This window comes from Lepus europaeus, chromosome 17 (genome assembly GCF_033115175.1).
Source record: "Lepus europaeus isolate LE1 chromosome 17, mLepTim1.pri, whole genome shotgun sequence".
NCBI classification, from domain to species: Eukaryota; Metazoa; Chordata; class Mammalia; order Lagomorpha; family Leporidae; genus Lepus; species Lepus europaeus.
This window is the reverse complement of record NC_084843.1, coordinates 69,776,463-69,791,777: the sequence shown is the minus strand read 5'-3', so window position 1 is coordinate 69,791,777 and position 15,315 is coordinate 69,776,463. Positions and strand designations below refer to the sequence as shown.

Sequence of the window (15,315 nt, the reverse complement as noted above, 5' to 3'; positions counted from 1 at the left end):
CAATATTTATGTTCCAACAAAATAGTTATGTCATTGCATCCCGGCATCACAAAGACCTCACCTTACATTGACAACCTAATTTTTTAAAAATTCAATCTCTGGTTTCATATTTTAAATTAATTTTGCAAGGTTCTCTCTTGCCCTACTCCAAGCAAATAAATCACTACTAGATCTAGCCAATCCAACTAACTGAAAGGCTTAAACCCTTTCTAGAAAGTAATTGCCCAGGTGCCAGTCCCAGCAGAGCTCAGATACAGAAAGCCTATGGGCAGGTGCCAGGTAAGAGGGCTGTGTTTTGCAAGGAGCACTGTCTGCTTGACCTTTTCTCATTAGGGTTAACATTTTTGCATTATCTAGCTGTTCAGAAGTAAGAGAGCTCCTTAGGGTTTTACAACCCTCAGCCATTTGCAGTGCATTGCAGAAAACAGCATTTCATTATTTATCATAAATTACTCAGAGCTTCTCATGATGAAAGATGAGCATTCAGTGGTCATACAGAAGGTCATTTAGAAACTAGGAAACCAAGTGATGGGCAAGTACAATCTGACGCTAGCTTTGCTAAGACTCCAAACTGTAGCTCCACTGCATTCCTCAAATCTGTTGTCCGATCAAATACAAAGAAAATTTTAAAAATCACCTTTATCTAAGTCAATACAATAGATCAGCTAAAAATAGTCCAAGCAAACAACACCAGTATATGTCATCTTGTGTGTTATAAATGTGAACATCAGTGCAAATAATCTGATCAATAAGAAATCTCAGACGTAGAACTGCTGGCTATTAATGTTAATTTAGCATTTGCACTTACACAGTGCTATAGCCCCTCTATCTGGTAACAACTACTAGTAGCCATGTAAGCCAGCAAGAGTGATGAAGCTGATTCCAACCTGAAGATTCTTTATGGTGAACACAATGAGTGACACAACTCAATTCTGGCAGTCTGTGTGTAAATGAACAGATGTGGTTCACAGGAGCCCTCTGGCAGGGCACGTGAGAGCCACATCCACCGAAGCAGACCCATGGCGTCTTCCCTTTCTCACTCCTCATGATGTTACAACTGCAGACAAGGAATCAGTGGCGGCATTCCCCCAAATGCTCTGCAATGTCAGCATTCAATCCCAAAAGCTGGCGGGAAGCTTTGGAAACAGGACCTCACATGAAATCAGAAGGGCGATATGGCAATCAACCGATAAAGGAGGTTTTTCCTCTGAAAAATCTGAAAGCAGTCGCAGGTTAATTTGGGTAAAGCAATGCAATCAGGAATTTCTTCTTGTTATTTCTCTTGGAACACAACTGGCAAATTTTTAGATATTCAAAAGCTGTTATTTTGGGTTAAATCTAGGGCTATGTTGATGTGACTATGGATAAACTAAACATCCTTAAAACATGCCAATTTTATGGCTTCTTTCAGCACTTTGCAGAGGCATTGGAATGAAGTCAACACTTAAATATATCCAGCACAAATCATAGGCCATATCTTTAAATAATGTGCAAGAAGTTACCCTTGGACAATCTTTAAAAATTGTTGTTCCTCCCTCTCTCCAAGGCATCCTGAAGACCTTGCACCTTCTGAAAATACCACAGGTATTAGGTCTCTTCCTTATACTGATGCTGACTGTGCCTTACACAGCAGCCTAGCTAGGTCCTCCCAAACCTTTGCTCCTTAGTCAGGCTCTCCAAGACAAAGTGAGGCTGCCTCACTAGCTCCCCAGAAAGGCCCTCCCTGCCCACCATGCCAGTCCTCAGATCAGCTCCTACATGCCAAGTGCAAGCAAATTTCTACTTTTGTCACACCTTATATCCCCTTGCCGTTTCTCTGCTTAAATAGATTCTTCCTTGCAATCACCTTTATCCACTTTGATCACTGCTTTCTGAAATGGCCTAATATCCTTTTCATGTTGTGATCATTCACTTAAGCACTTACTTATTCTCTGGTATACACACCCTGGCCTTCTCAACAAAATCACAGAGGCACATGATAACGTATCTTTCTTACCTATCATTCACTTGAATGCTTGCAGAACTGTGATAAAGTCACTCTTCAGATACAAGTATGGGGGCTGGCGCTGTGACACAGCAGGTTAAGCCATGGCCTACAGTGCCAGCATCCAACACGGGTGCTGGTTCAAGTCCTAGCTGCTCCACTTCAGATCCAGCTCCCTGCTGAAGTGTCTGGGAAAGCAGCGGAAGATGGCCCAAGACTCCTGGCCCCTGCACCATGCGAGAAAACCCAAAAGAAACTCCTGGCATTGGCCTGGCACAGCCTTGGCCATTGAGGCAAATTGGGGGGTAAACCAGCAGATGAAGATCGCTGTCTCTCCTTCTCTCTCTGTAACTCTTAACTTTCAAATAAATAAATAAGCCCCTTTTTTAATTAAAAAAAAAGGGATACAAATATGGTTTGACATGTATAAGATGTGAAAAATGTGGCAATCTATACTATATCAGGAAAACTGTCCATGCGGTTGAAAGAAAGTTTTCTTCAATATAAACACAAGGTATCCACTCCGAAGGCTTAAGTCAGAAAAGAATGTGAGCCTCTGTACGAGGTCTCATTAAGCTGAGTTCCTAATAAAGGAGGATACTGAAGCCAAGAAGACCTCCGGGCACCTGTTTGTCTGCAAGGTATGAAAAACAAACATTCAAAACTACTATGCTCCACTGGGTATAAATGGGAAAATCCATAAACTCACATGACCATACTGGTAGCACGAAGTAGAAAAGGCCAAAAGAATGATTTGAAAGACTTCCTTTGGTATTTTATGTTTGTACTGATGCACACAAAAAGTACATATTTCCTAAGCATTCAAGGTGACACAGTTAGATGAACTGATCTCATCATCTACCAAGATTAATATTATCAATACCTCTAAGCCCACACTTTGCATCCCCTTCCATTCATTATGTGCTCCAATCCCAAAATAATCCTATCTTGACTTGTAATTGATCAACATTATACAGCTGGAACTATATTTTTGTCCTTGTGTTGCTCACTTCCAGGTTCTGAGAGGACTAGAGGACTCCGAGCACAACTCATCACCAAATTAAGGGCCAGATGCCCTATGTATCACGGCTTTCCAATGGCCTGTGTGGTTTATCACTCTATACTCCAATCACCCACATTATTATGAGAACAGATGCCTGTGCTTCTGTGAAAAGCTTACAGAACCTAGTAAATCTAGCAAACTGGTCACCCTGCCTGTACTTCTAGCCTTTGTATTTTCCTTCCATCTGATCTTTGAAACAGACAAGGTAATAAGATGATATACATACAACTGATTGATTTCTATTGTCTATATTCATCCATAGCATTATAATAAAGACCGCCCAACATCTGCAACCTGGAAGAGCCATTAAGTTACTCATTAAGTTTCCATCCTCAATATCCTTATAAGGCCAAGACTAATAATCAAAGGCCCATAGTAAGACAATATGCCTTCAATAAGGCATTATTTCCCATGTGCAAATGGAAATATGTTTGTATTTCTACACATCTGCATTTCACAGCAGGAATCCAACTCAGTCAACACTTAAATGCTGACACCAATTAAGACACAAACTCTTAAAGAACCAAGACCACTAACGGAACTGATTCATAAAGTTTATTCTTTACTTTTTCAAACGTTCAGATTTCGTGATAATTAACTGAAAGTTAGAAAATACAGAGAACAATAAATTATGAAGCCTTCCTATTCTACAATCCAGAGATAATCATTAACAATTGGTAAATTCTTTTGAAGATAGTTACTATATTCATACATTGAATGTTAATTTATATAGCTTAATATAAGTGGCATCTTATATCATTTCCTACCCCAAATTTTAGATAAATATTATGTAATAACATTTTATAATATTCTTATTCAGCCACAAAATATAATGGTTCTGTAACCATTACATTACTGTAATGTTATTGTAACCATTTGTGTTATCATGGGTACACAAATTTTTACTTTAGTATTATTTATTTTAATATAAAACATATATGCACACTCATTTCCAAAATAGTTATAAGAGTTCAACGGTTTTTCTCTGAGTAGATCTCTATTGTTCTGTGAAAAATCACAAATACAACATATGCCTTTATTTTTTCAGATTCATTTTATTTATGGTGGCATGACAGTGCCAAGGCACAGTGAAGCAATCCAAGTACAGGTTTTATGAATTGCATTCTCCCTCAACTTACTCCCAACCTCTTCCGCAAGCACTTTTAAGTGAGTTATATTTACAAAGTATATCCAGAGTAATTAACTTAGTTTTAATAGAAACCACAATTAAGCCATTGGTTCAAATAATAAATACCTTCCCTAATTACAGTCACAATAAGAGGTGGCATAAACTGGTTTGGGAATGAATACAACCAATACTCAGTAAAATCACCTCTCATTTGCTGAAGGGAGAAATCCTACTAACTCTGTTCAGTATAGGGTGGGCATTTGACATTTTCAAATACAGAAACAGTATCATCCTGAAAAGTCAATCAAGTAGAATTCACTCAAGATAGCATTAACAGAAATATTTCTATACCTCCTTTTAAAAAGTAAATTACCTAGTCTTTAGTTTTTGCCATCATGCTGACAAAAGCTCTGTTTAACAATAAATTCATGTAAGCATTTCCACATACCCTCTTTATGTAAGTACAGTTGTCATTTTCAATCTATAGGAGTCACAGTCGCATGAGATTTGGGCCATACAGGCATCCTGACATCACAGTATCCCCATCCTTCAGCCTGGTTCTTGATATCTGACCTACTTTCATTTTCTTGCTATGAGTTTGCAAAAGTATCAATTCTTTCACTTAACCAAAAAAATACTCTTTACTTTTTAACTAAAAGGACCCTTGACATACAAAAATGTCAAACAAACTAAGCAATGAGTGGATCAGGGTCTCGCCAATATCCCTCTTCTTAAAACTGCTGGATATTCAGTCAAGGGTGGGGCACTGTGCTCCAATTTGGAATTCAGGTGTTCTGTAGAAGACACTGCATATGATGCCACTCCCGTCATGTATTTCACAGAATTGGTATGTTAGCATCTCTAGAACTGAAAGGCCATCTCTCCAAATGTTCCCTCACACCCTCCCATTGTCCAGTCTCAGCATATGATGCTGTAACTTCTATAATCCAAAGGAAGTCTGGAATGGGCAAAGAATACAGTACTGATTTGTATTTTAGGAAGCAGAGAAATAAAGTCTACAACTGTTTTCTGTCATTATTGTAGTGAAACACCCATCAGAAAAAAAGACCAAAGAATAAAAAGTTTAGAAGTGGGGAAACTGTTGGGCAATGCATAAAGATTCAATTATGCAAGATAATTAAGTTCTAGAGATCTCTTGTATAATTTACTACCTATAATCAACAATATGGCACTGGATACTTTAAAATATGTTAAGAGAACTGATCTCATGTTAAGTGTTCTTACCTCAAGATTAAAAAAAAAAAAAAAGACGAGAAAATTTTTGGAGATAATGGATATGTTCAGAACCTTGGTTTTGGTGACGGTAAAATGGATATGCCTATGTTCAAACTCATTAAAATGTATGCAAGGGTGTTTCAAAAAGTTCATGGACAAAGGAAATAAAATCAATTTTGTTGCAAAAAAATTTGAAATTCATACAAACTCATAACATTGAATAAGTGTATTTTCATACATCCATTATGTTCCTAACTTAGTTTAAAAAATTTATAGGAGCACATTCTTTATATTTTGCTGCAACATGTCCTGAATTTCTTCTTCAACTGAAAACCATGGAAAATTTTCCGATTAGAAAGTGTCCCTTTTACAAGACCAAGAACAGGTACAGAGCAGATATGCCATTTATGGAGCCGATAATGGCAAATGTCATTATCTGTGTGTTAAGTGCTGGACAGAGGCAACGGACATAGGTACAGGACTATTTTCAGGTTAGGAAACTAAGAGAGAAAAAGACACCTTCAAAACAGTGTTCCTATCTTCCAAATTATGCAACTTGTACATGCCCAAGCAAATTACAAAACTACTCTAAGCCCAGCTCAACGACATTTGCGACTGAGATAACAACGCCCAGGAAAGATGTATGATTAAGTCCATGCTTCAAAAATAAATTAAGTCAAAGAACACAGAACTCATGGCAATACTCTACACATGGTGACTCTGTCATTATCATTACCTAAATTCCCAGGCTCCTTCCAAAACTGAGACTCTATGAATAATCCTTCCACATTACTAAAATTCAAGGCACAGAAATCAGGGCAATCTGAACCCAAAATGGTGATAAGAGTGCATCTTTTCCTTTGTGAACCTCTACCTCCCTGGCTATTGACAGAAAGATCATACCAGGGATGACTGTACATAGTTACTGAAAGGGTTATTTTAGGAGGCAAATCGATAGGTTCAAGGATTCCCATCAGGGACAGGTGTAGTGATGTAATTCGCTGCCTGAGACACCTGCATCCCCTGAGTGCCTGGTTAGAGTCCCAGCTACTCCTTGCTTCCAATCCAGCTTCCTGCTACTATAACTGGGAGGCAGCAGATTACGCTCCAAATTTGTGGGTTCCAGCTAGTCTCATACCTGGCTGGAGTTCCTGGTTCTTGGCCTCTGCCTGCCTAGTTCTAGCAGTTGAAGGCATTTAGGGAATGCACCACTGGATGAAAGAGATCCCTCACCCTTTCTGGTCTTTCAAATAAGTAAATAAATCTTTGAAAAGGAAAGAATTCTCAGTAAAGATCAAGCATAAAAATTCTAATCTCAGAACTGATAATGGCAAATGACATTACCTATTTGCTAAGTGCTGGACAGAGGCAATGGACACAGGTACAGGACATTGTATTTTCAGGTTAGGAAAGTAAGATTAGGATAGAGAAAGACAACTGCAAAACAGTTGTGCTGTGCTGTACTAATTTACATACATACAGATGTGTGTGTGTACTGCTGACTTGATGCACACTATGGGCTCAGCATTGGAGGTTTCTAAACCTTCTATTATTAAAATCCATTCTGAATTCAGTTTGCAGGTCTGTTTCTCACCAACCTCTTTTTCTGCCCAGAAACTGCAATCTATGATTTATGTACAATCACCAACCTGTCTTTAAAAATAAACACTGTAACAACAACTAAAAGTAATACTCTGAAATATAATTCAGGATGCAGTTTACAACAAACACAGACTGGAAGATAGATGCTTTCAAAATGTAAATATTAAAGTTCCCCAAAGCACAAACACAGAAATGGAAAAGAGCTCTTCGATGGATGCAATCAAGCTGTTAATCCTAGGAAATCTACATCACAGTAACTGCAAAATTAAAGGGGGGATAGAAAGCAATGCAGAGATTGCCAATTTTTACTTAAATCCTTACTTAAACACTAAAAATGCCACAATAACACAGTATAACAACAGCACAAAGGGGAGCCTTAAAACTCTTTCATCAAGAATCTTCAGATTCCCAGATTTTCAACAATCTCACTCATTTTCCTCAAATGTTGACTCACTTTTTAATAAACAGACATCTGAAATAGGTTTTAAATAACATTTATCAGGCAAAGATAAAAACGGTGAGGTCTGACTTGTGACTAAACCTCCAAGCAGATTGAGGTACATTTCCACATTATATTTTTTGCACCTTTCTGGGTATCCTAAAGGAATAAAGGAGAGATCCAAGGGCATATCAGAAGAGTAATCTCTCATTGTGATGAAAGATCCCTCAATCTAGGGAGCAAATTGGCTCTAACATTTCAACTGAATTCAATGTCTCAATATATTCTTGAGTGAAAATAATGAGCCTTTCTACTTCCTGTTTTCTTTAACGTAAAAACAGTAGAGTGTTTTCCAGCACGTAAATTATCTGTGGCGTGGTATACACACCAGGTTATTGTCATCACCCCCATTTCCCCAGGGGAGGAAGTCAAGATTCAGAGATAGCTGTACAGCCTGTAAGTACTGATGCACTATCAAAGGATGCAAGGTCACATATATAGATGTTGGTCATTCTGTCACAAAAGTCCCTAAAAAATATGTTTATGACTCACATTTCCAATACCGTTACCTGCTAAAAGAGTCACTTGGCTGACCTGAGTCCCTTAGCCAACTCAATGCCACGAACCTTCTACTCCACATGGAAGGAACACATTAACGCAGCCCACTGCACATTGAGTGGTGAGCTTACCTACAAGCTGGGGCAATAAATTTGCTTATGCCAGTTGGTATTATGTGGTAACAATGTGATTTAGTTAAATATGAAATGAGCCAATGATAAGTGATTGGGGAAATGAATATAATTGCAGTTTCTAGTAAAATGAAGTTGAATGCTTTGAAAAAACCTCCAAAAGTTGTTTAATAGAAAAAAAAGAAATTATTTTGAATTATAGGAACAAGAAAACTTCAAAAGATTCCCTCGCAAGGGGAAAATCATTGAGGAAACTGCATTCAGATCCCTTCACTAGTGTTTTTTAAAGACCAAATATGTCATTAAGATTGTGGCTTCAAATGAAGGATGGGGGAAAAAAGAACCAAAACCTAAACCAGAACACACATACTCAGAGAGAAACTTTGATCCTACATTGAGATATAAGAGAATGAATGTGATGCAGGCTATAATTCTACTTTAATTTTCTGATTTTCAAACAATTATTTTTACAAAGTTTCTAAGTCAATTAACTAGAAGCAGTCCAATTTTTCTGAATACAAGTTTAATAGATGAATTTTTAAAACTGAAACATATGACATATATTAAGAAAAGGTAATTATATGAAGGTACGTAACAGCATATGTTCAATTGTGTAACTGTGCTGTAGAATCAGACAATAAATGCTGTCAAAATTGGTACAAATTGTATACCAACTTATGTGGGGGAAAATAAATGGGCTTTCTTCTTCCACCAAATGCTTAGAAAAATTTTCTTGAAAAACCAAGATGGTTTTAATAGCTCAACAATCTCAATTGGCAGAATTTTTTCCTCATACTTTCCTACATCAATTCAAACAATCAAACATGTCCTATTAGAAGGGTTAATTTTTAAAACAACTTGAAATACCATGGAGATATCAATAATATTTAAGAAAATGTCCTTTAATGAATAACACTGGTCCTGCAGAGTAACAAATAAAGGACTAAAACAGGAAAGAAGGAATGAAGGGAGGACGGCAAGAAAGAAGGAAAGCAGCAAAGCACAGCAAGCAATCTAGCCCACCTGTAAAAAGCCTTGGATCAAAAGCCAGGGTCCAGTATAACAAATAAAGACCGGGGAAGACGAGCATGGAATCTCCAATCGAGAACAGTGAAAATGGGAAACCAAACAAAACACAAATTAAACACATGTCGTGCAATTCTCGTGAATAGTTGCATGAACAGGAAACTCTTTCTTAGGTAAGTTTTCACACTGATGTACAAAACTTGACCTTGAGTCCACCGCCCTACCTTCCTGTCACTACCAGTACATGTGAATTTTAAAATATTTTGCACCAAATGCATACTCCATTTTTCCACAAACTTCTTGAAGTCCCCTCATGTGCACATGGCTCTGAAGGGAATACTTTCTAGGGACAGATGAGTAAAATTTCTAGGATCTCCACATGTCTCAGTAGTTCACATTTGTCAACACAATACCAACTCTGTGCCTTACCCCGCACACAAGTCTGAAGATAAAAAAAAAACAGATTGAAAGAAAGAAAAATGCATTTCAGTTCTCTTCAGAAGCAACCCCAATGCATCTTAAAGACTTAGATTTATGGCTAGTCCCTTGCTCTTATGTATTTCAGGGTCAACTTTCATGTTCCATTTTCAACATCCCAGAAAGAATATTGAGATACGCTTGGCACTGGATAGGAAAGGTTAAGAGGAAAGAATTTCTACAAAAGCAGCAACTGAAAGTCAGCTTTCTCCTCACTGTTCTATACAGAGGAAGAAAGGGAGGGAAGGCAGTCCCAGAGAGAGAGAACTGTTCCTCCACACTCTGCATCTCCCAGGGTAGCACTGATATCCATCCTGCCCCAACCTGCCTGCTTATGGCCCAAGGATGTAGAAAAGCTATGCTCTATTAGAGAGAAAATTTCAGCAGAGGAGGTTTTTAGGGTTTTTGTTTGTAATTTTTCATAAGCATCAGCATTGTGCCTTTCTTGGAAATAGCACAATTACCACAATGACTGGATTCACAACCAACTCTGCTCACACCTGTATCTCAGTCATGAGGAACTGGAGAGGAATGCTTAAGCCAGGCTGTCTTAATGCACTCAGACCCAACTAGAAAGGACCTTAAAAACAGTCTTGCCGATGTAGGCCCCTCCCATCCCCCCTTTTGTGTTCGGACCATGATGTACAACTTAAGTGTCTAAAGAGAAAAATTGCAAAGTATCATTGATTAAAGCAAAAAAGTCACATAATCCTATTTTAAGGCCAAAGGAAATCAAAACATACTCAGGTTTGCAGCATGTGCTCATGAAAAAGCTCTCAATTGGATTTCATAAGAAATATTGATCCTCAGCTCTGAATCCTCTCACTTGGGCTACCATGCATGATTGGGGTCAGTACCTTCTATGTTGGAATTCCTTTGAAAGCATGGATTCATGTAGACATAACACAGGGGAGAGGAGTCACTTTATTTAAATAAATTGTATCTAAAGCTATTTATAAGAGAACTCTTATTTAAGGAATGAAGATGCTGCAAAGCATTAATAGAAGAATAGTTCATTTTGTCAACGGCTCTTTAGAAATTACAATAGGTATAACTAGGCAAATTTTTATCTAAATAGGCATTTAAAATTAAAATTGTCTGCTTATCACATATAAACACTGGTGATATATTTCACATTTATTTATTCTCTAAATATACTATTCAGTATAAGTATACAATCTGATTTATTGGAATTTACTACATATCTTCCAAACATGACCCAAAGAACCTATTAAATGGGCTTGTTGTCTGTAATAGGTGAATTTAAGCCAATGACCCTGATCCCTAGGAAACAGTGTTTTCAGGTGAGTAAAAGAATTCCAGGTCTCTAAAACAATCCCATATTTCCATTGGCAACATTCTACAAATGATTCAAATCTGAAAACGCAATCCAATGGGCCACAAAAGGGAAAGGCTGTGTACACAGTGAACAAAACCATCTTTCCTCTACTACCTTTGGCCTGAAAGATATGAAAACTAACGTACACTTGCAGACACAAAATGCTTCAAAGACGATTTTGGTGAAGTAACTTCCTAGTGCAGTGTGTTTAAGACACTTGTTTGTAAAAGAATCTTAAGGTGTAGCAAACGCTTGGTCACTGAGAAACTAAGAGGTACCAGTGACAGTGACACAGGAAACTTTGGGTGCAGCCCATGACCCACATCACGGAGGCCCGGAAAAGAAGAGTCAACTTCCAAGCCCTCTTTTCCTTCCTGTTTTTTACATTTAATCTTTTTATTCAATTCTACAGAAAATCAGAAACAGCCCTCTAACCTGAGCTTTCCCCATAGCAAAAATAGCTTCCACTTGCAAGCACACTAGTATCCATTAGTGTTTATTCTCATTGAACCAGCCTCATCCACTCCTAAGAGCTGCTGGCTGCCTTCTGCTTGCTCAAAGATGAATACAAAGGCATTCATTCTCTAAGCCTTGAGATATTCAATTCAAAAGCAAAGACCATGGCCATTAAAGAATTTGAGGGTTAGTCTCCAAAAAACAGAGCAGCATCCTCAACCCTCTTCAGGTATGTAGAGGGGAACCATGACTTTTATTTAAAAAAAATAAAGAAAGGGGGAAAAAAAAAAGACAAGAAAAACCCTACTCAAGTATGGAGGTAGCAGCCAGAGGAAAGGGAATCTCTCTCCTGGGAACTTTAGTGACAGAATCCAAACAAGTGAAAATATGAATGCCAGCTAAGCAGGCCATTATTCAGTCACAGTAGCAATGCTGAGAATCCCTGGGATGCAACCCTCATTTCCTTTTGTTAATCATTCACCAATCCTGCATGAAAGAAATAAACTATGCCTTTTCTCTGAATTATCATACAACTTATCTATTTAAACTCACCCTTGATGGAAAGGCCATAATCTACCTTACATTACAATTTCCCTTGTTGATACATGCAAACCAGGTCAATTTCTGAAAGATTTGCATACTTGCATTTTATCCCTCAATTTAATTCCTTGTTAAAGGCATAAAGAAAAGATTTAGATTTCAGACACAAATAAGACAAATACTGCTTATACATGTACGCGAACACTGACACCATTTACAGATTTCCACACTCCCCCCTTTTCCTTGGGGCTGAGAGTCCTGTCAATAACCATTACTTATTAAACAGGCTGCCGTTCCCTTCGACAGAATGTAGGAAGAGAGCATGGAGGGGCAGAAATAATTACCTCAGGTTTTCTTTAAAGACCTCCAAAATGGAACACAAGGGAATCCATTGAGAAAGAACACGAAATACCCCCACCATGTGCCAGAGCTCCCCTTCCACATACATACATACACACACACACACACACACACACGGTGGGAAGTACACCCACACTCCATTATTCACATCAACTGCTTCAGAGAAGATGAAAAACCTGGGATGCTCAGGACAGACGCCTATTTTTAATCCATTGAATACATTCACACATCCTCTCCTCAATCCTCACCCCTCCACAAAACTCAAGCTAGATTTGTGGACAGAGGCTCTAAACACCGCCTGGGAAATCTGCTCTCAAAAACGACTGCTTCAAACGAGAGAAAGGGGACCTGCGAGTTACCAGCTCTACTGCCATCCTGGTTTCTCCCCTCTCCTGCCTCTCTCCCAATTTACTGTCTGGCCTCCCCCCTCCCCCCCATAGCAGGGTCTGGGCAAAAGGTCTCTTTCTCCTGGACCTTACTTACAAATATACACAATTCCAGGGGACAGTCTCAAGGGTTAAACACCACCCACGGTAAGATCACAGGTCAGGGAAATGAAAAATGACCAGGTGACTGAAAGCAAGCCGGGTATTCCTACCAGCACCAAAGAGTTAACAGGGAGCTCTCTGCCTCTCCCCCAGCTGTGAGGGCTCCCGGCAGAAATACAAAATAAAGACAGTGTCGCCAGGCAGGCTCTGCAGAAGAGCCTTGCACAGAACTTGAACCGACACGTGGGGGGTTTGTCCTAGATAACCTTCACCAGCTGCACAAACTGGTCCCATATCCTGATCAATAGATGAACGAGGTTTGCTGAGAATAAGAACGAGGTGGGGGTGGGGGTGTGAGAAGCCAACAGTCACCTCAAACATTCACAACATCCAGAGAAAATATGACAATTCCTACACAGCTGAACAGGACGCTGTCGGGCCTGGGGTGCACCGGTCAGTGAGCGGCACCGACTGCACACTGGCTGACAAGCCGCCTGCAAAGCAGGGCAGGTGGGCTGCCACCTTGGAGGGCACAGAACCCGGTCCCACCCCGGGGCTGGATGCTTTCAGAACACAGGGGATAAGGGACGAGGGGCATCCGCCACCTTTAAGACAGGAACAAAAGCAAATGCTTGGCAGAGCTGGGGGGGGGGGGGGCAACTCCTCCCTCCCCAGGACGCGGGAGGCGGCAGCTCTGCAGGGCTGCCCTCCTATTTCCTCCCGGTTGAGACTCACTCTCGGTGGCCACGAGAACACACAGCGACACCGTGGATGGGCCACGGCCAGGCTGGAGGGGCAGAGGGTCCTGAGCTTAGCCTTGGGCCACGGATCACCTCCTTTTCCCTACCGCCCCCAGTGGCTTCTAATTAACCCTTCCTGGTCCCCGTCTGGGTCAGGGCTGCAGGAAGCGAGCGTCTCCTGCCAGCATCTCCATCAGAATGGTCACCCGCACTTGGCCCTAACTTCCCTAGGCGGTGTGGGGACGGCCGATTCGCAGGGTCGCAGGGGCTCGACTCTCTTCCATCCCTTCCCTTCCCACCCGGGCTGGTGCACCCGGGGAGCCCCTTCCCCCCACGCCAGCCGCGGGCAGGTCAGGGGGCCGGGCACTGGCCAGCAGGTCTGCAGCGGGGAGACTCCGCGCTCGCCTCCACCCTCCGGAGCGAGTTGGCCGGTCTCTTCTCCGTCGGGGCTCGGCGAAGTAGGGCCTCGGCGCTCCACGGCCTCCTGCCCCACTCCGCACGCCCCCCGACCCCGCACCGGCCGGCGCCTGCGGGGCGCCTCGTGGCCGCCGGGGCCGGGGAGCCCCGAACCCGCCACGGGAGGAGGGCGGGCGCTGTCTAGGAGGCTCAGCAGGCAAGCTCAGAGGAGACGCGGTGTTTACTTACGGAATTTGGGGCTGGTGCTGGTTTCTGGTGTGGTGGTGGTGGTGGTGGCGGCGGCGGCCGTGGTGGTGGTGGACGACGAGGAGACAGCATCCTGGAAGGGAGACAGCGTCCAGGCGGGAGTAGAATCGTGAAGGTAGGAGGAGGTAGCGTATGCCGCAGTGGGCCAGGAGGGCATGGCCTGGGTGCTCGGGGCTCCCGGCACCGGGGGTCCAGAGCCCGGCGCGCTGCTACTGAAGAAAGGGGCCGTGCTGGACAGGGCCGTCGGGGGCGCCGCGGTGCCCCGCGCCGTGGTGGAGCGAGGGCTGGCCCGGATGGGCACCCGGTGGCCCGGGAAGCGAGTGGGCGCCCGCGTGATGGTGGTCAAGCGGGTGCTGATCCGGTTGGGCGTCCTGGAAGAGGTGGCGCCGCCGGCGGAGGGGGTGGCGGGGGACGCGGTGGACGTGGTGGTGGTGGTGGTGGTGGTCTCCATGGCCTTGGGGAAGGAGCTGGGCTTGGAGAGGAAGAAGGGGTCCTGGCCCATCCCCTTGGAGTCCACCAGGTCTGTGGGCACGTACTCCTGGACGGAGCCCACCACGATCCATTTGAGGAGCATGAGGCTGAGCCCCAGGCCGATGAAGCCGATGAACAGAGGCACCACGCACAGCCACGTCTGCTGCCGGTTCCACACGATGCAGTCGCTACAGCGTAACTCCCGGGGGGGCTCGGCCGCCCCTTCGCCGCCGCCGCCGCCGTCCGGGCCCCCGCCCGCCGCCGCCGCCGCCGCCGCCGCCGCGGTGCTCTCCTCAGCTGAGGCGGCGGCTGCCGAAGCGGCACCAAGTGGCGAGGCAGCGGCCGCGCCTTCACTCATCCTAGGAGCCGGTCTTCACCTTCGCCCCCCGAGGGCCGCGCCAGAGGCATGGGGCCGCGCGGGCCGGGCGCGGGCGCGGGCTCCGGCGGCGGCGGCGGCGGCGGCGGCGGCGGCGGGCTCGGGCGCAGGCAGCGGCCGCCGCGGCCGCATGCAAATCGGCTCCCTGCCCCCACGCCCCTCCCCCCGAGAGGCGGGCGGCGGGCGGGGAGGAGAGGGGCGGGGGAGGGGACGCAGGCCGGGGAGGGGGCGGCGAGG

General features: G+C 43.1%; 1 protein-coding gene across 3 annotated transcripts in view; it reads right to left on the bottom strand.

Annotated features, from left to right (window-relative positions):
• NRG3 (neuregulin 3) overlaps positions 1–15,060 on the bottom strand; it is a 1,158,196-nt gene extending 1,143,136 nt beyond the window's left edge. For all 3 annotated transcript variants that reach the window (XM_062214690.1, XM_062214691.1, XM_062214692.1), the window contains exon 1: positions 14,214–15,060. In XM_062214690.1, the coding sequence (XP_062070674.1) occupies positions 14,214–15,060 (847 nt within the window). The remainder of the gene's footprint in view (positions 1–14,213) is intronic.
• Between the last annotated feature and the right edge of the window lie 255 nt (positions 15,061–15,315).